General features: G+C 31.6%; 1 protein-coding gene across 1 annotated transcript in view; it reads right to left on the bottom strand.

The window, feature by feature from the left end:
• Positions 1–7812: 7812 nt before the first annotated feature.
• Tecrl (trans-2,3-enoyl-CoA reductase like) overlaps positions 7813–22949 on the bottom strand; it is a 115339-nt gene continuing 100202 nt past the window's right edge. Inside the window, exons 9-12 of the mRNA XM_047565717.1 lie at positions 21925–21982; positions 10514–10599; positions 9932–9977; positions 7813–9074 (exon numbers count right to left, since the gene is read on the bottom strand). Of these exons, the coding sequence (XP_047421673.1) occupies positions 8947–9074; positions 9932–9977; positions 10514–10599; positions 21925–21982 (318 nt within the window). The 3' untranslated portion in view covers positions 7813–8946. The remainder of the gene's footprint in view (positions 9075–9931; positions 9978–10513; positions 10600–21924; positions 21983–22949) is intronic.

Here is a 22949-nt window from a genome sequence, read left to right as displayed (position 1 = left end):
AGAAAAGTGTGTAGGACAGACAGAAGAATGGAAAAAGATCAAAAATTACATAGTTCTTATTCTAAAAGGTGGGCAAATTAGTACTTGAGAGAACACTTTTGTGAGGTTAATGATATATGTCTGAAATAATAAAACTATCAAAATTATGATTTTTTTTATGAATTCAGCATTAGGCTAAACACATTGTGATTTAATCATTTCTGTCTTCATTTTAGTTAGTCCTAAAATCTTTGAAGTCCTATCAAATATAATAAAGTTAATAAATATGAGAGTGAAATTTGAAAACTACTCCTCAGAGAGGGTATTGCTGTGGAAAGTCATCCTTATTTAGTAGAATCAGTCTAAGTTGAGCCATGGGACACAGAGGCCTGGCTTCTAGGCACTGTGGAGAAGCATGTGACACTGCATGGAAGTGGTTCCCTGTCTTTAAGGGAATGGCTTCCCTAACTCCACCCTATCCTGTCCATCATAGAAGAAGCTCCTCCCAGTCTTGACCCCCTTTACTTGTATGTTATAAATAAAAGAGAGTTGGGCAAGTTATTGTTGTAAGAGGTCAGAGTTGGTGGGGTCAGACTTGTCATGCTCCCTCTCATATAAAAAGAGTGTTGACTCTTGTGTGTTTATTGAGTAGATAAGTTTTTTGGGTAATAGATATAAAAACTGCCATCATCCTTCTTTGGCTGTTAATCCTTTTCTCCTCCACACAGGACATGGCAGAGAGGACCCCCACATATTACTATCCAGCATATACAAATAACTCAAACAACTTAACAACAAAAATACAAATAACCCAATCAATACATTGACAAAAGAACTAAAGAAACACTAAGCAGGGAAAAGTTCTGAAACATCAAAAGATGAAATACAAATGGTCAACCAATACATGAAAAAAGCGTTCAACATCTCTAGCAATTAGGGAAATGTGAGGATGTGGGGAAAAAATATACTCTATTGTTGGTGGAACTGCATATTAGTGCTACCACTCTGGAGAACAGTATGAGATTCCTCAAAAAATTAGGAATGTAACCACCATTTGAACTAGATATCCCAATCTTCAGGATATATTCAAAGGAATTAAAGTCAGCATACCACAGTGATGATACTACAGCCACATCAATGTTTATAGAAGCACAATGCACAATAACCAAGCTACAGAATCAACCTAGGTGCCCTGCAACAGAAGAATAGAAAAAAGAAATGTTTTGTATGTACACAATGGAGTATTACTTGGCCAGATTTATGGAATTTTCCAGTAAATGGATGGAACTGGAGACTAGTTTTGTTTTCTTTGTAAAGTAGAGGCAAAACCAAGACCATTGCATAAAAAGTAATTAATTCTCCTTCTGGATATTACTGCATTCTTCTAAATACTATCTATATTATCTCTTAATTTTTCCACATAGGAAATAGAATACAGGATGTTAAAAAGTATGAGATCACTTCATATTTTTGATTGTCTAGCATAATTTTTTTTCTTTTAATTAGAAGAACTTACAACATCAAATTTAGTCTTTTGGAAATTTTCCAAATGTAATCTCTTACGTCTTCTCAACTTCATATTTTCCTCTTTTCTACAGAAGAATGGATTATTCTAAACTAGTATATTGAAGTAATGTTAGACAGGTCTAAGGACCACGCATGACATCTTGTTTCACTATCTAATCTCAGAATGTGCAGACTCTTTTGATTCAGTACATTCCAACTGCACTAAGTGGCTTACCTTTTTTCAAGGAATCTTGTGTCAGTACCTTAAGCTAGAGTTTTCTTTTATCTTCTTTCTGCCTTCTGGCCTTCCTGTCTCCCTTTCTTAAAGATCCTTTCCCTTCTTCTGTCCTCCCCTACCCTGAATCCCTCCCTCCCTCTTTCTTTCCTGCTCTTCTCTCTCTCTAAAGTATTCTACCTGCATCGCTATACCTCCCTGAATATTCTACAGGTGTCAGATGAAAGTTCACACCCTTGAGAGGAAATTCAAGATCACATCATGTGATTCATCATATCTCACATGCTGTTATCTACTTTGTGATAACTCATACCTACTTTCTTTTTAGCATTGATCCCAGTATGAATTTACTTATCACTTACTTGTATTTTGATTTTATACTTTGAAAACTCCATTAAGAAGGAATCCCATTTATTTTAGTAGAATTTACACTTGTTTCCACATGTGAAATATTAATATTTTCAATAAATTTATAAAAATTAAGTTATAAAAAAGTGCTGCTCATATAATTCAAAAATGGATTTTATAATATGTAATTTTAGAAACAATGAGAACTGATAATTATTTGAATCTATAGCAACTTCCTGAAATAGTATATAGGAAACAAATATTATGGGTTGTGAAAATATTTCTTTTTATAGATGAGGAAAATACTTGTGTGTGAACACATATGCAAATTTAACCAGTATCAAGACAGTTTTAAATAATTATATGTATTTCCTAACTGAATTACTTTTTAATGTCATTAACACTTTGAAGTAAAACTTCTTGAATTAGAAGATTGCTATTGGATTTTGTTCTCTTTTGTTTTAGTTAGTATATGATTAAAGCATAACAAATATGCTACTTGGAGATTCTGTGAGGAAGTTTGAAGAGATTTTAGAAAATAAATCATCTGGAGAATGGATAGCATTAAGATCATTGAAAGAAGAATGAATTGTGGGTAAGAGTTAATCAAAGAAATCACACTGATTTTCAAACTGGTAGAAAGATGTCATGCAAGGGAATTATGCTTTGAGGCTGTTGTGAATGTGATATAAATAACGTTTCTTTCTGACATCAGACTTATAAGATTTAATTTCTCAAACAATATGGAAATATGTCTTCCCTTTTCTCAAGAAGATAAACCTGTAATGATTGTATATTCTTTTTTATTTTCTATCATACATTTTAAGTATCATTACCAAACTAGAGTTAAAAACCTAAATCCTATTTTAGCAGGGGGCCTGTCTGAGGAGATGATTTTGTACGTTGTCACAACCAAAACTCCTCTGAAGGATGGCAAATCACAAGCTTCGGTTTGCACCTGGGTGAAAATTAACTTTTAAACAGCCTTTAAAATAAACGTTTCTTAATTATTACCATTATGCAAAAACTGGGTAAATGCCTTTAATTGTGCTTATAGCACAATATTTGCTATAATCACCTCTAAAATCCAGGAGCAACCACAGGGTTTTCTTCTCTTTTTCCTTCAGTACAAATGAAAAGAGAAGAAATCCTCATTGTTGATTCACAGATAATTTTCTTAAGTTTATGAGCATCAATATTATAATTGACCCATAACTGCTAAAAGTTAACATGTGCTGAAAGCTAACTACTTAAAATTGAACTGAAATATCTTGAAAATGTGTTTAATTGTTGGAAGAAGGGTAAAGGTCAACATACAACCATGGTTGAATTTTATGATTTCATTTGTCTTATGTGTTATGCATAGCATTTTTTAGAGAGATAAGATTGAACATATACATTTAAAATATGAGAATATTTTCATATTGTATATTTCATGTAAGAAGAAATATTTCTAAAAGTTGATCGATGTTGTATGTGTTTGTATGAGTCAGAGAATGACAATCTTTTTTCCACAATAAATTGCTAAAAAACAAAATCCCTTACGAGTCTATTTTTAAATTACTTTTTTAGTTGCAGTTGAACACAAAACCTTTATTTTGCTTATTTATTTTTATGTGGTGCCTAGGATCAAACTCAGGGCCTCCCACGTGCTAGGCAAGTGCTCTACAATTAAGCCACAACTCCAGTCACACAAGTCTATTTTTAATCAAATTTAAACCAATAAACAAAACAAATAAACAAACAAACAAAAAAAAAAACCCCACAAAATACACCTTAATTTAACAGTTTGTGGTAGAAAACAGTTCATGGGAGAAGTTGAGAAAGAGCATGCTGTAATAATATGGATTGAATTGGCAACTGATTCCTCTGTTTCTGTTTTGATATTTTTCTCTCCAGGTATTATTTGTAAATAAATGTAAGAAATGAAGATGTGACATTTGTAAAACACAATATTTTTGCAAATTGTTTTTGAATACAATATTATTCCAAAAATTATTCCAAAAGTAGCTAACAGAGTAATGATTAAATCAAATGAAATTTGCAGTTGTTTTTAACAATATAAGTAATCAAAACTATATGAACCACAAAATGTATTAAAATGTATTAAATCTCATAGGTGAAATTATTTAAAAAAATTGTTACTAATTTATTGGCTACTCTTCTTAAAAAACTCCAAATGAAGGTGCAAAACTATTACCTGGAAAAGTCATAAAAATAATTGTTTTAGATGATTTGAAGGTAGAAACTGAGATCTGGATTTTATTTTTCCACTTCTAATTGAGATAATTTTCAGTTTTTGTCTTGAGTGGATACTTGATCTAAATGAATATAGATGGGGTACCCCTACATTGATGGGGTACCAACCTGGTCCAGTCACAGTTTGAGAAGTTTCATCTTGACTCAACTGTGAACATGTGGGAGAAAATAACTAAACACCAAGTAAATGAATGGATCACATGATATTGGACATGAATGTACAGATTTATATATTTCTATAAAGAAAGGTTTATAGGCATATTTTTAATTTTTAGAGTTTTTGTTTTGTTTTATTTTTTGAAATGGTATATCCTGCAAAAGAAATAAAAATGGAGAGCTAATGCATTCTAAAAAGTTATATTAGAGAAATGGTCTCAAAGAAAACTGATCATATGAATCAAATTCACAACAATTTTTTAAGCCAATGGGATTATTTTTTCCTAAGAAATTTCAAACAGATATTTTCTAGTTAAAACACATAATTTTGGTACTATATAGAGAAGAAATATCCAGCTATATATGAATCATTCAAAGCTGTACTCCACATATAGCATTGACAGATATAAGATAAAACACTACCAAGAGTCTTGATAATCTATTCAAATAATGCACGTTCAGAAAAAAATAATTAGCAGTTGACAGAATTACTCTTTTAAATAGCACTCTGGGTCATCACATACTACCAGTGGCATATGATATAGAAAAAATTAATAGGGCATATGTATCTTAACAGATATATCAGTTTGGAGTTGCCTATAATGACTAATGTCAAGAGCATGAGTCTGTCCAAGATCATATGTGGAAACTATAAAGAAAAAAGACTAAATTACATATTTTAATCTTTTTCTTAAAAGTAACTTAAAAGATTTGGGAAGATTGTACAGAGAGTTTCTATATACCACCACTTCTATCTCACATAATTCTGATATATTAATCTCAGTGATTTTTAAATAAGCACTGGCAGGTTGGGGCAATATTCATCCATCCTCTATAACTCAAGGAATAAAATAATGAAATATGGAAAAAATCTAATATTGCTTTAATTACCTGCATTTTAATTATCTTCCTTTTATCCTCCTAGAGATTATTTTACATTTGTTAATAATATTATTTTATATTAAAACCAGGTTGTACTTGCATGAATTTATTTCCTGTTTTTAAATAATAAAACAACCTCTGCATTGCAATTTTAAAAATTGCAAATTGTTAGTTTGATTGTAATTCAAGTTTTATGGTCTCCTGCGTGGAAGGGACAGTGTCCAGGTATTTTTGAGTGACACATGGATAATAAATTTGTTTCAAAACAATAATATTCCTTTAGTCACAATTATTGAAAGCTTTTAAGAACTTTCAATCTTCCAACCATAGGCACAAAAATTGGCACAATATGGAACAACAAAAATTCCATGGAAGTCCAAGACAATACTAAAAGGCATAGGCATATTACTAAGTATTAAAAGAAATGTGGGATGCTTTAAGAAGAGCAAGCATGTGTTTGTGAACAAGCTGAGTCAAATGGATCCCAGGTGTGTGGGAGAATTTCATGACTGCAGTTGTCAACTTTATGTTACTTTTATGCACATGCATATTTTAAAGAATATTTAAGGTTTGATACCATAACTAAGCAAGAAAAATGCAGAATTTCAATTTTAGTTAATTTTCTTTCTCCTCAATAAGCAAATTATCTAAAAAGTTGAGGCTGTTTTGTGCCTTTTTCTGTTCTTTTTTGATTGTCTATCTCCAACACTGAATTCCATAAACAGATCCATCCACAAAAGGAGTATGAAAATTTAGATGGGGAGTATCAGAATCCCTTTACTATTCTCCAGTTAATATGATTGATGATAGCATTAACTTGTCCCTTTCTCAAAAGAAAAAATTTGTTGACCCACCACCTACCACTTCTATGAAGATGCCAAGTATATACATCTTTCGTTAAATTAGAAATACTGCCTTCATAATTTCTCTATTAACATCATGAAATATGTGAGTTGCTAATATCATTAGAATCTTTCCTTGACATAAAATCACAATTATTGAAAATAGACATACAGAGATTTTAGAGTTTGAGAATGTAAGTGCTCTTTTATAGGAGGAGAGAGTAGACATTTTGTGAAAAGAAGGTATAGTGAATTATATTTAGGACAGCATATTATTTCAGTAACTATGTTAATAATGTTATACTTAATTTATCTAATGTACACATATGTGTTTTCAACCTTTACTTTTTAATGGACATGATCAAATTATGACATACACATTAAACAAACTATGTCATATATTAATTTTGACTTTATACTTAAAGGTCCAATTTTCTGAACTATTACAGTCCTCCTGCCACCCATAGAGATGTAAACCCAGTGAAGACACCTAAAATTTATGTGGGGCAAATATTATTTCCACAAAATATTCCATAAGTTGAAATTAAGCTATCTCTGCTACAGAACATCTGAGTGAATATATGATTTTATCATAGAGATTTGCTTTGTATTAAAAGAAATACCTAAGTTTTTAAGTAGCAATACAAAATTGTTATTTATGTGATTACTATATATTATTAGAGAGTTTCATTCTGGTTTTTATTTTGTATTTAGGAGAAGAAACCATACACATTCATTTGAAGTGAATAAGTACAAAGGAAATCATAAGAGAGTGGTTGTTGCTCCCCATCCTACTCTTTAAACATGATTATGAACATGGATCAGAGTCCAGAACTTGAAAACAATTGGAGCAAATACTGTAGGAATGAAAGTTATGGCTAGAAAAAGCTAGAGAAAAAGGAAGTATGTAAGAAATTAAACTCACAGAAATTATGAGTATGTATGTGTACATTCATTTGTGCATGTGGGGAGTGTACGTGCACTTAGGTTCAGCAACTCTGAAATTCTACAAGAAAGTAAAGTTTTAAACTGAAGGTATATATATGACTGCTGCAAGATTTTATCTGTAGCTTTACTAGTGAAAAACAAGAAGGTGCAATTTCATCAGGCTCTCTTAGTGATGTGTTTGGCAATAGAGAAAAGTACAGAGAATAATATAGAGAAAAATATAAAGAAACCCAAGAAGTAAAAATGAAAAATAAATTTTTAAAAACTTCATAATTGAGGTATTCATTAACTAAGGTGTGTCTACCAACCATAAGATAATAAATGAGAAGAAACAAATATGGATGAACAACTGAGATAAGGGCATATGTACACAATGTGAAGAGAATTGTCAATTGCATATGAATTCCATCCTCTTTGTGACAATAAAGATCTCTTAGCTGCAAACGAATGTGCACATTACTGGGCTAGTTTCAGTCAGGATTCAGGTACAAAACCATCAACTGCCCTTAGTGTTTCAATGAAGGATATATGATAGTAGTTGATTAATATACTAATGATTCCTTTTAAGAAGATTATATGAAATCACACTTTTGCATTAGGGAGTTAGTGGTTGTTGTCCCCTGAGATATTTTAACAGTAAGCATTTATGAATGATGATAAAGTTCTCAAAGAGATGAACTTTTATTTCTTGAATAATTGGTCACATATAATAAACAATTACCTAGTGCATATAGGTCTACATTTACCAAGATATTTTGTCATATATGTATGTAATCTAAGAGCTTTAATGAGGATATTTTGTCACGCAAGTACATAATCTGAGAATTAGAAAGTCTCTAGAAACTTACCAATCTAAATAATCCCAATTTAAAAATGAAGAAATGATTATTTCTTTCAAACATTTTTAACTAGTATACACTTTGGTTTTTATATTAGTCTTCTCTGACAAACATACATGTATAATTATATGCATACTCACATACAGATACACACTACTGTACACAGAACTGAGAGGATATAGGCATTGAAAATATGTAAAAATAAAACAAAAAATCTTTCCATTCTAAATGTCACAAATTACTAATGCACTTTTGACCATACAATCCATTTGAATTACATATATGTATATATATCAAAATATCCCTATAATTTATATATGTAAAATAAATTACATATAAATATAAAACAATTTACACATATACCTATCAAAATGTATGTTTAAAAAATTGAATATATAATGTTTTGAAAATATTTTCATTATTATGTTTTTACAATGATAGTATATAATGTATAGATAGAGTAGGAGTAAATAAGATACATGACTGTTTATGTAAAATTCACTTTTAATATAAGTACAATTTTCACAAAAAATTAAACTCAATAACATAAGACATTTGGTAACACAATGAAAAATAAAAAATTGAATTGCTCTCAAAATAATGTATGAAATTCAAGGGATGTAAAGGCTATGACTTTCAAAAACATTTCTTTTAGAATTCAAATATTTTAATTTGTTGCAATAGAATCAATAAATTAAGAAAATGTGTTCAAGGATCAATCCCTTGCAAATATGTTCATTTTTATTCTTCATTAATTATACTTATCATTTCTATTTTTCTGCCTCAATTTTATTATTTTAAATTTGGTAAATTCTAACATTTTATATTTTTATTTTTTAAAAACACTTGATGAATTGCTAGAGTTTAACAGTCAATTATCCTTCATTAAGTCTGATTTAGTGAATTTATGTATTGCTTTTCTTGATATGATTTAAGAATATTTATTTTTTTCTTATAATATGAATGGAATTATTGCTGATTTTCTATGCATGTATGAGTTGAATTTCTTCACATAAACCTTATGTTTCTTTTGTGCCCACAAGGACATCTGGATACTCATCAGAAGTGTAAATATCCCAACTAGAAAAAAAAAGAAATAGTTATCCTTTCTTATTTCTATGATAAATATAATAACTTATTTTAAACAAAAAACAGTATCATATGCAAATTTGAAACATTTTTAAAATGTTGTAGTTTTTCTTATCAATTTCTTTACATTCATTGCCTAGCATAATGTATATTCACTCAATATTTATTGCATGTATGAATAAAGAAAAATATGTAGCAAAGTTAAAAATAAATCCATATTTTTGATGACTTACTGCCATAAAATTCTCCCAAATATAAAATTTTTGTCTGAATTTTTTAAATAATACTTTCCCATATGCATGTAACATCCTTCTACACATATAAACACACATATAATATTCTAAGCCACATTAATTATGGTTCAGAATTTTTGTACAATGGAACAAATGGATGAAATGAATATAACCTATATTTCTTCCAATATATAATGTGTATGCAGTTCAACTTTCTACTGTGCACTAAAATGTACTATATTAGAGAATACCCACTCATGCTCTGCAATTGTCCTTTCTCAGATTCGCATGAAAACTTGAGCACATGACACATACATGGGCCTGTCTGTGTATAACAGAGAATTTCAAAGGAAGTGCATGTTACCACTATTTTTAACAAAACTTCATCAATTTATAATATACTTGAATTACACTTCCTAGCTTGGTTTTGGCAGCAATCATGTAGAGATAAATGATGGTTCAATATTTTTAATACTGCTAAAAAATCAAAATAAGAAAGCATAAAAATCCATTTGCAAACACACCAAACTTTAGTACAACAGTCCTTATTCTCAGAAACGACTCTCTTTAAAGATTCATTCACTTTGCATAATTGGCAATAAACCTAGGTCTTACCTGGCAGTGTTTGTGTCATGACAGTGAAACTAATCCATGACCCAATCTGTTATATTAAAACAAAAATTAATAAATTAACACACACATACAGTTCATATAATAATTTGTTCACTTGTAGCCTTAAACATGTAGTTTAAAATATTAAAATAATAGAAAGGCTACAGGTAGAAATAAATTTCCAAAAATAATACTTCAATTTTTACACATGAAAGTCCAAAATTCCGTAAAATAGTACCCCATCCATAAGAAAATGGAGACTATTGATTTTAACATGGATAAAATTTAAAATCCAAAATCTTTAAAGATATTTTATATAGAGTGTTTAAAATATTTAAATATGGATACATTTATACACTAATATTCTTTTTCTTACAGTGAAAATTGTGGTTGAACTATGCTTTTCACATCTATTCTTGAATTAAAATTTATATCTCTGCTTCCATATGTAGAGATAAAACCAATATACATTTTATAATTTATATTAACTTATATATAATGTTATATATATTTATATATATATAAACATATCATTTAGTATATCATCAAATAAATTGCTATGATTTACATTCATGAACAGCATACCTCATAGGTGTAGTTAGGACATGAAACCAGCAAAAACATCCATGTGAAGGGGTTATAATTTGGACGTGGGAAACAGGCATTATTTCCTTTTAGAAAGTAGAGTAAAAGGTCAATGATGTCACATATTGTGAATTTGATCATATGCTTGTATAATACTAAATTCCTGAGAACAATTACATACAACATGAAATGTCATTACATATTTATAGTAATCTATTTCATAAATTGCTCAGAAGAGACCCAATTTAAAATGTTATGACATTTTGATTCAGATAAAATAGCTATCATTTTTGATCATGTTTATAACTATATTGGTATAAGATTACAGAATATGTAGGATAATAAAATCCTCAATATTTTAAATAAAATAATATTTAAATTTATTTTGTATATCATAATAGCTGCAGCAGTGTTACATGATAAAATGATAAAATGTGCTTTGACAGTTTCATGTTTCTTCATACTCTCCTTTAGTGTCTAAGTACATGTGTTTGGTTGAGATTATTAAATACCTCAAAACTTCCTTTGTATTAACTTAGTGAAAACACAAAGCAAAATTTATAAAAATGCCATTTATATCAGAGGAGTGTGAAAATCTCTCATAAGAAGATTAAGTCAAATCAGTATAGTTAATATTCAGAAATATCAAGTGAATTATTTTTTCTCAGCAATCAAGAATGTTATTTACAGCTCTCATTATGTTTAGCATATTGTCACTTGATTTTTGTTATTTTTCTCCTTCAAATTTTTTCAAGAAACATTTTAGAAAATAAAATTTATAATGATTTCAAGTTGAACTTTGAGCTGTGACATTTGTAAAATTAAATATGAATTATAAAATTACTGTTTTATTCTCCTTAGCAAGATTTAATCAGATAACAAATCAACTAATCTCTTTTGGTTATAACTCTAAAGTCATAATGAAATGTCAGTATGTTATTTTCAATATTGCAACCATGGTTGAAATATCAAAGTAAAAAATATATTCAGTACTGTGCAGATTTCATGCACTGCTCATTGCAAGATAAGGGTAAACATGTATGCCATTTAATTCCAGAGATTATCTCATAAGATTTATGTAAATATCTTTGTGAAAAGTCTCTGTATTAATCAAAAGAAAATAATTGAGCAAACTACCCTAGTTATAGTCATTGAACTTCATTGGTACAATATGCACATAAGATAATCAGGGTTAAAACCTATAGTTTATGGGTTTTCAAACCCTGGAGGTGGGGCGGGGCATGATCAAGAGAACACAAGTTCACATTTCTTCTAAATGTAATTTGTAGATTAATGAATATGTTTTCTGACACAGAAAAATGTGTGTATATAGAAAACGTTTCTAGTGTATATAGTTGCTAATTGTAATAATATGTAAGTTTAAGGATTACTAATTTTATACACATTCTCTGTGATGTTTCTCAACCTACGTTGTTATAATAGAGTTTCTGTAAAACTGAAATCAGAAGATTCCTTTTCTTTTTTTCTCACCAAGTTGCCTTGCTGACTTTTAACCTGTGATCCTACTACCTCGACCTCCTGAGTAGAATTACTGGGTGAACTTCATGTCTGGTAAAGTCAGAAGGTTCTTTACATTAAAATTCTCCACCACCCTGATTTTTCTTCAGAGTAAAGAGTTTATTCTGTTGATTCAGGAAGTGCTACTGGAAGAACTCCTTTATCTCTCAGTGAGTCTCATAAGGATTTGTCAGATGAAAAAAACAACCTAAGGCAAGGTTACCCTCTCTTCTTGGATTAGTCTTAATCAAATATTTGATCAATACAGTAAGATGACTTCAATTCAGGACTACATTATTTATTTATCCTTGCTCATTCATACAAATGCTCATTGTAGATGCTTCCTGAGAATGCATCACTATCAACTTCTTACCTAAACATAATTTCTATCTTGATGTTTATGTAATCACCCTGTTACAAACCTTCTGAACACTAATCTTCACTTTTGCATTGGCATCCCTAGGTTGACACCAAGAGTAGCTCTAAAAGCAGATGATGGAATGGACATTTAGAGTTGAATAACCTACTGAAGAGTCTGCAATGAGTACTTCAGTGCTTGAAAATACAGAATAGATAGTTTCTGGTATAAGATAGCAGTGCAGGTGTGACACATTTTACTAATGGTATATGATGGAGGGCAATGTTTCATCTGGTCTAATACAAAGAGTAGAATCAAGGGGTAATTTCTGTCAATATAATGGACAAAGCAAGTGTTAGAACTGAAACTTATATTGCCAATTAAAAGTCAAATTTGAATATTAGAAGTCTTCCTTGGTAACATGTAAAGAAATCTTATCTTTTGCCATGTGAGGCCACACAAAGCTGAGGAGCAGACCCAGTACTTAATTGTAAGAGTAGTCAACTCCAAAGATATACAATTACATTCCAAGGTTGTCCAAAAATCTTAGAAGATCTGTATTTTCACAAGCTTCCTGAGCCTACGGAAGTGACCCACTTGTTCCAATTACAGATTAATATCCCTTTACTGGAAGTCAATAAAAAAGGAAAATATGCTGTGAGAAAATCTTCTTTAGGACCCTCCCCATATCCCCTCCTAACCTCTACCAGTAATTATCATTGTATTACTATATAACATACCTAAGGTTTTTCTGAGTTAGTTAAGGGAAAAAGAGATTATATTCCCAAGGAGCTATGGGACCTAGCCAATGTGAACCAATACATTATAGAAGAATACATGTGACAGGATTCTGATGGTACTTGATAAGAGGAACAAAATTAAAAATTGGATGAAGGCAGGTTTATGACTTCTTAGCACTCTGCTTAGTATATAGGATTAATTATACTAATAAGATTAAACAAACACCATGCTAGCATGCACCTAGAAGAATGAACAAGCAACCACTCACGGTAGTAAAGAAGCAATATTAGCATTTGAATGGCAGGGAAGGGAGGAAGGTTGGAATTGACTTAGAGAAATAGAATCTTAGGGCAGATTATCTATATAAGGCTTCAAATGGAGGGTCCTTTTCTATGCAAGGAGTTTTTCTCCCCATGTGCCATATTTCCATGTTCTTTCCCACATTCCGTGGAAGGGCCAATGGGATGTACTGTTTTCTAAAGTGGTATACAATGTGTAAATAAAAGGGCTACTGCCATCATTAAGATTGTTGTTGGCTCTCTGGTGTATCAAGAAAACTAGAAGTGAGTTCATTTTCAAACTGAGATGCCTGGTAGTGATTGAGATTAAAGGATCTCTTCTCTTCCCCCAAATTGAAACTATTTCCAATTATACCACCTAACTATGATAAGCCATAATTAGTAATTGTGGAGGAAGCTTCACCCACAGAAAGCTATGAATACGAAATCCCTAGAGGTTAGACAGTTGGATACCTAATAATGTTATTGCTAAATTTAGACAAACAAAATAAATCACAGATGAATAATCAGGAGAATTACAAGAGTTGGTACAATATGAAGTTCACTATTTCTTTCCCATTTTTTATACCTACATCAATCCTCAAACTTCAAACCCACTGATGAAAAAATAGTCTGGGAAAACTGGAGGAAAGAATGCCAATGCCAAAACAAGTGCAAATTATGATTATTTGCATGATCTCATATTAGAAGAACTATACTAAATGAGCTATGGCCATGTATTAATGGGAGTATATGCCACAGCAAGTAAAATATATCTATATATCAAGGACTATTAGATAAAATAGGTCTACTGGATCCAAAGTGGTAATTTCTCCAGACTATGAATCAATAATTGGAATATACATATTTTGTAGTTCGTAAAACTTTCACAATAGTGTTTCTGTCTTTGGGGCAATAGTTATTGCAATGGGAAAAGTCCTGGAAGTCTCTGAAAGAGTCCATTCTTCTGTAAAACATTATTGTATTGCATGAAGAGATTATGACATATTTAAGATCTTAAGTATGCTTGGACAATCTTTTCCATTATTTCATCATTTAATTCACTTCTATAGTTCCTGAAAGTTGGAGCATAATGGTTCAGTACTAAAAATACTATCTTTACTAAAACAGATTAACCTAGGTTTAGGTATAAGTATATAGCCACTGATTTAACAAATGTATTTTTCAATATCTATAATAAAATGGTATCAGGGTCATTTTCTCTTCTTTAAAATGTATAATAGCATACATTTTCAATATTGTTCTAGAACTACTTTAATGTGTTTATCCTCTGTCATAAACGGACAAGGGAATCTAAAGTAATCAAGAATCTCACTAAAAGTCTCCTATTATACTAAATTGACAATTTTGTGCTATTCATATGGAACAAGTAGAAACAGCTAACATATTTAAAGCTTTATTGAGACTTATGTGGTTCCAAGATGGGAGTAATGTAAGATAATAAAACTACAAAGATTTAGGATCCATGCATTTAAAATATTAGGGGACCAGATGACTATGGGATATTCCCTCCAAGAAACAAACAGCAGTTTATGTCTTCTACTATTAAGAAGAAAGGTTTAATTTCTTTACTTCTAGATATGGAAGTATATTACATAGCAGGAAAAACTGATTGGATTCATATACCACATAACACCCAAACATGCAATATTTTAGTAGAGCTCAAGGAGGAAGATTGCAGCAGGCTCAAACTTTAATACAAGCATTTGGGCCTTATAATTAGGTATGGTCTACATATTAAATCAATAGTAGTAAAGATAATGTGTGGTACATTATGGAATACCCAAATGCATAATTACAATGGTGAACCGTGGTACTCTGGAACAAGGTCATGCCATTTGTAATGGAGAATTATATTTGCTTAAGAAAAAAATCCTAGAATACTACTGAACCTGATAAAAATGAAGGCCTCATCCTAGGGATACCAAATGCTCATGTGATCATAAATGGACATTGTAAACAGAGTTATTATAGTCATATGAACTCATAGGTCTGAGTGAACCCAGAAATATGTATTGTTGAAAAAGAAGTAATATATTTGGAGTGAAGTATAACCAGATTAAGCATTAAAAGCAGCTGCATTTGTAGATATCCTAAAACAACCATGTCTTCTACTATTGTGGAGTCAATATGTTTTCTTCAATTCACCTACTAGATCCACTGTTCTTTAAAACCAATTGAAAGGAGGAAAAGGATGATCTCAGTTGATAGGTGAATTAATTAGCTAGTATGTGAATATAAATTTTAAAAAATGCATGTGATCACATGAAAGGCACATTTAATGACCATCATTAAAGAAAGTAGTGAGAGGGGAAAGTACCCTAATAGGCAAAAATTCTGAAGGTTCTGGCTATAATGTACATAGAATTAGATACATTAGCAAATGGACAAATAAAAGCAGCATACTCATTAATATATGAGTGGCATGGTTGTGAAGATGCTCCCATTACATGTCAATACCCAATAGGAATCATCTATGATGGAAGAGACAACAAACAACATGTAGAAAATGTGACTCAGTCAATTGATATCAGTCAGACTCTGTAACAGATAAGCTCAGGTGTAGTAAATGGGTGCATGAATGGAGTATAATGGTGGGGAAGAAAGCTATCTTTGGGATCAATAGCATGGGCAGCCTCTTACTAGGACAGATATAACCCCTGGTATGGTCAAGAGTCCACAGTAAGAGGCCATCCATCATGCAGACTATCTTGTAACTGAAGCCCAGTTGATTAATTTTATTCCATTTGATTCCATTTATTCATATTTATAGGAAAAGACATATATTCTGTGAATAGTTTTCCTTTTGTCCTTTAGTTCAAAGGTCAGTCCTATGATCTGAGTCTGTACACACTACTTAATTAATTAATATATATCCTCCATAATATATTCTTAGTTTTAGATGTCCATTTTTCCAAATAGAAGATCAAGAAGAGGACCCATAACTGTGGAGTAAACTTGCCATGTCAAATACATTATCAAGAAATTGCTAACCTGGCAAACTGATGAATTTTTCTGTTAAGTACAAAATTAAAGTGCTAACTTAGAGACAAGGTATATCTTTAAATTAATCATCAACCTTAGCTTGGAGATGGCAAGCTTTCTGTATCCACTGACAGAACATTTCCCATATAGGAATAAAGAACTCAAATTATTGGTGGGGGGAGAGTACTGGAGATTGAACTTAGGTGCACTGGACAATCCCTATTTTTTATTTTATTTTTTAATTTTATTTATAGACAGGGTCTCACTGAGTTGCTTAGCACCTTGCTTTTTCTGAGGATGACGTTGACTTTTTTTTGAGGTTTCCTGCCTCAGTCTCCCTAGCCAATGGGATTATAGGTGAGCCCCAGCGCCAGGTCACAAGGAACTCAAATTCTGAAGACTTTCGAATTGTGAAAACAGAGTGACTGCTCTTGGGATAACTGATCCCAATTGTGAAAAGAAGACATACCTGTTGTTACACAACAGTGTAATGGCAGTATATTGTTTTGCAAGATAATCTATTTGGACATTTATGTACATTGAATGAAGAGAACCAAATGAAATGATATGAAAGTTGTGAGGTCAAACATTTTCATCTTAGAAAGTTCTCTTTCCAATAAAGGCATCCAAGAGAGGAAACAGATGGGAAACCAGCTTAGATGGGAAAAGCATCACTCAGAGGCTTAGAGAAAGAAGAAAACATGCATAGTGATATACTCTTGTAATTTCAGTGGCGAGGGAGGCTGAAGCTGGACAATCCAAGTTCAAGGCCAGTCTCAGAGATTTAGTGAGGCCCGAAGCAAGTTTGCAAGACTTGTGAACATTAGGGAACATAATCATTAAGAAACTCCAAAACTCAAAAAGATTTGGAAAAAAACAGGAAAGTTAAAATTAAGTTAACTGAACTCAAGAAAGAAATTGTATAAAAAGAAAATCAACCTCAGTAATATGGAATATATTTCAGTTTGCCTAAAGGTGTTTAAGTAGTTGAAAATGTTAATCCCACAACAATAACAAAAAGATAAAAATAGAAAGTGATGGAGACACTAGAGGCAAATGATGCATAATTTAACTTCCCTTATATTCCACACTGTAACAAAACCAACTTTAAAACCATTCTTTAGTCAAAATTGAAACATTTATCTCTAGCAGAAAAAAAGAAGTTTGGAAAAAGTGTATTCAATGTATCTAATATTGAAATGGAGAAAAAATTTAATGAAAAAAAAAAAAAAAACAAACACCTTATATTGATATTGGAAGAGTTTCAATGTAAAACAAACTTTGTATTGAGTAACATCCCCATGGTGAAAATTACTATATTAAATATAAACTCACTATGTTGTAAGTTAAAAAATATTTCAACACAATTTTCTAGAACTAAAATAAAATATGAATAAACCAACTAGAAGATTACCTAAAGTCCTGGGAAAACTGAACTGGAATTACCTACTCTATCACATAACCTTAAAAATTAATAGACTCTTTATGATAAAAAAGTCACCTAAGCCTAAGGCAAAAAAGACCAAGTCAATCAAGAAGAGAAAATTAGGATGAGATATGATTTCTCAGAAGAAATATACAAAGCTAGATAAAGTGTGGAATAACTATTAAAATAGGGTGCATTCTTAAATGCATATTTAACATGCAGGCTGTCTTAAAATTTCATTTTGAAGTGATCATATAGTACTCCAAATAAATTAAGAAGCCTGACAAACTGTTAGCAGGTCAAAATTATGACTAAAATTTGTGATATGAATAACTTTAGGTAAACATTTTTATTAAATTGTATTGTGTTTTACTTTACACGAAAAACTATTGGACTCAGCAAATTCTTATTGGAGTGTCACATGCCTTCAAAGAGAGTCAGTATATACTATTATTTTGTATCAGATAAAAGTAATATATAACCCCTTTATGAAATGTAAGCTATGTTTCAATACAAATGAAAACAATAAACCATAAAAGTATTTGCACTATGTGAAATTTTCTCACCACCATAAATCATGGCATAGCATTTTCAGATATCCACATACATTATTGATGATCAATAATGCTAAAAATGTTGAGTAGTGATCATAATTTTTGTTGGGAGTTACCAGGGATTGAAATCAGGGGCACTCCACAGCCCTATTTTGTATTTTATTTAGACACAGGGTCTTACTGAGTTGCTTAAGCACCTTACTTTTGCTGAGGATGGCTTTGAACTCTCGAGCCTCCTGCCTCAACCTCCCCAGCTGCTGGGATTACAGATGTGCACCACCACACCCAGTGAGTAGTAATCATAATTTTTAAAGTAATGTAATAAAATATATTCTTAGAGCACAGCTTTCTCAAATATTCAATATAACACATTTCCTTTGTAATGCTGTATATTTTGTTGCATACATCAATTATTTGGAAAAGCATTTAATATGCTTCACCAGCCTGTCAAGAAAATGTGAAAAAATTCAGGTAGATCTTAAAACATGCTTGAAAACAACTCTACCTTTATGTCTTTAGCTGGATCAATAAACTGAAGTCCAAATGTTAACAATTTCTATCTGATGTTTACAACAAATTTATGTACTATTTACAGTAAACATTTGGGAATCCTGGTATATTATTGAATCTAAATGAGAGGACTGATCGAACAATGCCAACTAAAAATGACACTCTATAAACTTTTCAAATGCATTTAGCTATTAAATTTGAAATGTTCTCCCAGACACTGCCTATTTCAGTGTGATTGAGTTTTGTCTTTTTTCCTTTTTCTTTAAAGTTCAGTCTCATTAGGGAAAAAAATTAAAAAGTCATTTGCACTATCATGGATTATATAAATACTGGCAGATCAGATGAAGATTGAGTTCAGTAATTTTAATATTCATCAACTGATTTTGTACTGATTTACTTTTTAATCATTAGGTTCTTTTCCACATATTTTAGTGTGGTTGTTTGGTGTATGTCTGGGGGAATGGATGAGAACCTGCACACGGCATTTTAAGGCAATCATTATTAGGGAATATCATTTCAATTAAATATTTGGAAAACAAACAGAAAAACAACAAAAAAATGTGGTGAACTATTTTTAGGTTATTTCCAACTGTTACTGTTCTCCTAAAAAAAGGTTGGTTCAACATCAGGAAATCAATAAATGTCATTCACCATATCAATAGACTTAAAGTCAAGAATCACATGATTATTTCGATAGATGCAGAAAAAGCATTTGATAAAATACAGCACCCCTTCATGCTCAAAACACTAGAAAAAATAGGGATAGTGGGAACATTCCTTAACATTGTAAAGGCCATCTACGCTAAGCCCATGGCTAATATCATTCTAAATGAAAGCATTCCCTCTAAAAACTGGAACAAGGCAGGGATGCCCTCTTTCACCACTTCTTTTCAATATCATCCTTGAAACTCTAGCCAGAGCAATTAGACAGACCAAAGAAATTAAAGGGATACGAATAGGAAAAGAAGAACTCAAACTATCCCTATTTGCTGATGATATGATTATATACTTGGAGGAACCAGGAAATTCCGCCAGAAAACTTTTAGAACTCATAAGTGAATTCAGTAAAGTAGCGGGATATAAGATCAATGATCATAAATCTAATGCATTTTTATACATAAGCGATGAATCTTCAGAAAGAGAAATTAGGAAAACTACCCCATTCACAATAGCTTTGAAAAAAATAAAATACTTGGGAATCAATCTCACAAAAGAGGTGAAAGACCTCTACAATGAGAACTACAGAACACTAAAGAAAGAAATTAAAGAAAACCTTAGAAGATGGAAAGATCTCCCATGTTCATAGATAGGAAGAATTAATATTGTCAAAATGGCCATACTACCAAAAGTTCTATACAGATTCAATGCAATTCCAATTAAAATCCCAAAGATGTACCTTACAGAAATAGAGCAAGAAATTATGAAATTCATCTGGAAGAATAAAAAACCCAGAATAGCTAAAGCAATCCTTGGTAGAAAGAGTGAAGCAGGGGGTATCGCAATACCAGATCTTCAACTCTACTACAAAGCAATAGTAACAAAAATGGCATGGTATTGGTACCAAAATGGAAAGGTGGATCAATGGTACAGAATAGAGGACACAGACACAAACTCAAATAAATACAATTTTCTCATACTAGACAAAGGGGCCAAAAATATGCAATGGAGAAAAGATAGCCTCTTCAACAAATGGTGCTGGGAAAATTGGAAATCCATATGCAACAGAATGAAACTAAACCCATATCTCTCACCATGCACAAAACTAAACTCAAAATGGATTAAGGATCTCGGAATCAGACCAGAGACCTTACATCTTATAGAAGAAAAAGTAGGTCCAGAGCTTCAACATGTCGGCTTAGGACCAGACTTCCTCAACAGGACTCCCATAGCACAAGAAATAAAAGCAAGAATTAATAACTGGGATAGATTCAAACTAAAAAGCTTTCTCTCAGCAATGGAAACTATCAGCAATGCGAAGAAAGAGCCTACAGAGTGGGAGAAAATCTTTGCCAATCATACTTCAGGTAGAGCGCTAATCTCCAGAATCTATAAAGAACTCAAAAAACTCTACACCAAGAATGCAAATAACCCAATTGACAAATGGGCTAAGGAAATGAACAGACACTTCACAGAAGAAGATCTACAAGCAATCAACAAACATGGAAAAATGTTCAACATCTCTAGTAATAAGAGAAATGCAAATCAAAACCACCCTAAGATTCCATCTCACACCAATTAGAATGGCGATTATCAAGAATACAAGCAACAACAGGTGTTGGCGAGGATGTGGGGAGAAAGGTACACTCATACATTGCTGGTGGGGCTGCAAATTAGTGCAGCCACTCTGGAAAGCAGTGTGGAGACTCTTTAGAAAACTTGGAATGGAACCACCATTTGACCCAGCTATCCCACTCCTTGGCCTATACCCAAAGGACTTAAAATCAGCATATTACAGAGATACAGCCACATGAATGTTCATAGCTGCTCAGTTCACAATAGCCAGATTGTGGAACCAACCTAGATGTCCTTCAATTGATGAATGGATAAAGAAACTGTGGTATATATATACAATGGAATATTACTTAGCCATAAAGAATGATAAAATTATGGCATTTGCAGGCAAATGGATGAAACTGGAGAATATCATGCTAAGTGAGATAAGCCAATCTCAAAAAAACAATGGACGAATGATATCGCTAATAAGTGTATGATGACACATAATGGGGGGTGGGAGGAGTTAGTGTTAGGGTTAGAGTTAGGGTTAGGGAGGGGGGCAAGAATGGAGGAAGGAAGGACTGTATAGAGGCAAAAGAGGGGTGGGAGGGGTGGGGGGAAGGGAGAAAAACAACAGAATGAATCAAACAACATTACCCTATGTAAATTTATGATTACACAAATGGTATGCCTTTACTCCATGTACAAACAGAGAAACATCATGTATCCCATTTGTTTACAATAAAAAAAAAATGATTATTAAACAAAATTCGCTCTAGGGAAGATAAAATGAAAAAGAAACTAACCTGTGTGATTGGGATGGGCCAACATTACATTGATGAAATGATTGCCAGCTTCACAAATCTACATACGAAATATTAAAAATTTTCAGTGTGATAAAGTTATAAACCAATGTCTATTTTTTAAAAATATTGTGTTCTATACATGTATAAAATTCATGTAATATATGAATTACAAAGATGCAAGAAAAATACTTTTACTTTACTCTTAAGGAAAACTCAAAATGTAAGAAATCATTTGACTATGTTGAATACAAAATGACTAAACACAATGAGAAATTCTGAAGATGTTCTTTACCTTTTTTGTAAACCAGGTTCAAATTACCTTATTAATCAATTATTGCATATTATCTGCTTAAAGCTTGTTACTCTACACAGATTTTCTTATCATGAACACATAGTGCACATTTCTAAAGACAGACTTCTTACTGGTATGTATTCTCAGTTCATTAACGCAGTAACAACGTTTTCAGAGCCAGTGAGGGAATTTGACTCCCAGTGGTTTCAGCTCAGTTTAAAATACCTGTTGTAAACAGTACTGCCCCACAAGGACCCTTGCTATTTGTAAGTCATTGGACCTCTTGATCTTGGATGTTCCACTAATGTGATCTTATAGGTCACTATGACCCTCTAAGAAGATCAAAGACTTATCACAGTCTCCTGGGACTAATAATATTGCATATTTTCGATATCTCTTTTGAAGGTGAGATCCTTCCTTTGTCTGCCATATTTACCTTATCTGGTATGGCAAGGTATTTGTTCAACAAAGAAATACTTTGATATTGATAATAGGTTGTTATTCAAAATCATTCTTTAAAGTCACCTTAGTTTTAAATGTAATATATCCCAACAATTTAACATCCTTTTAAGTTAGTTTCTTTCATACTATTAGTCTCTTAAAACGTATCTGATTTCTTATTTTCTTTTCAAACATTTCTTATTCATTTCTTCCCATACAATATTTGTACAGACAGTAATGTCTAGGCAATTCACACAAAATAGCTGGCATATATTTCAACAAATTCTAAATT

This window comes from Sciurus carolinensis, chromosome 10 (genome assembly GCF_902686445.1).
Source record: "Sciurus carolinensis chromosome 10, mSciCar1.2, whole genome shotgun sequence".
In the NCBI taxonomy this organism is placed as follows: Eukaryota; Metazoa; Chordata; class Mammalia; order Rodentia; family Sciuridae; genus Sciurus; species Sciurus carolinensis.
Note: the sequence above shows the minus strand (reverse complement) of the source record. Positions and strands in the feature narration are given on the sequence as shown.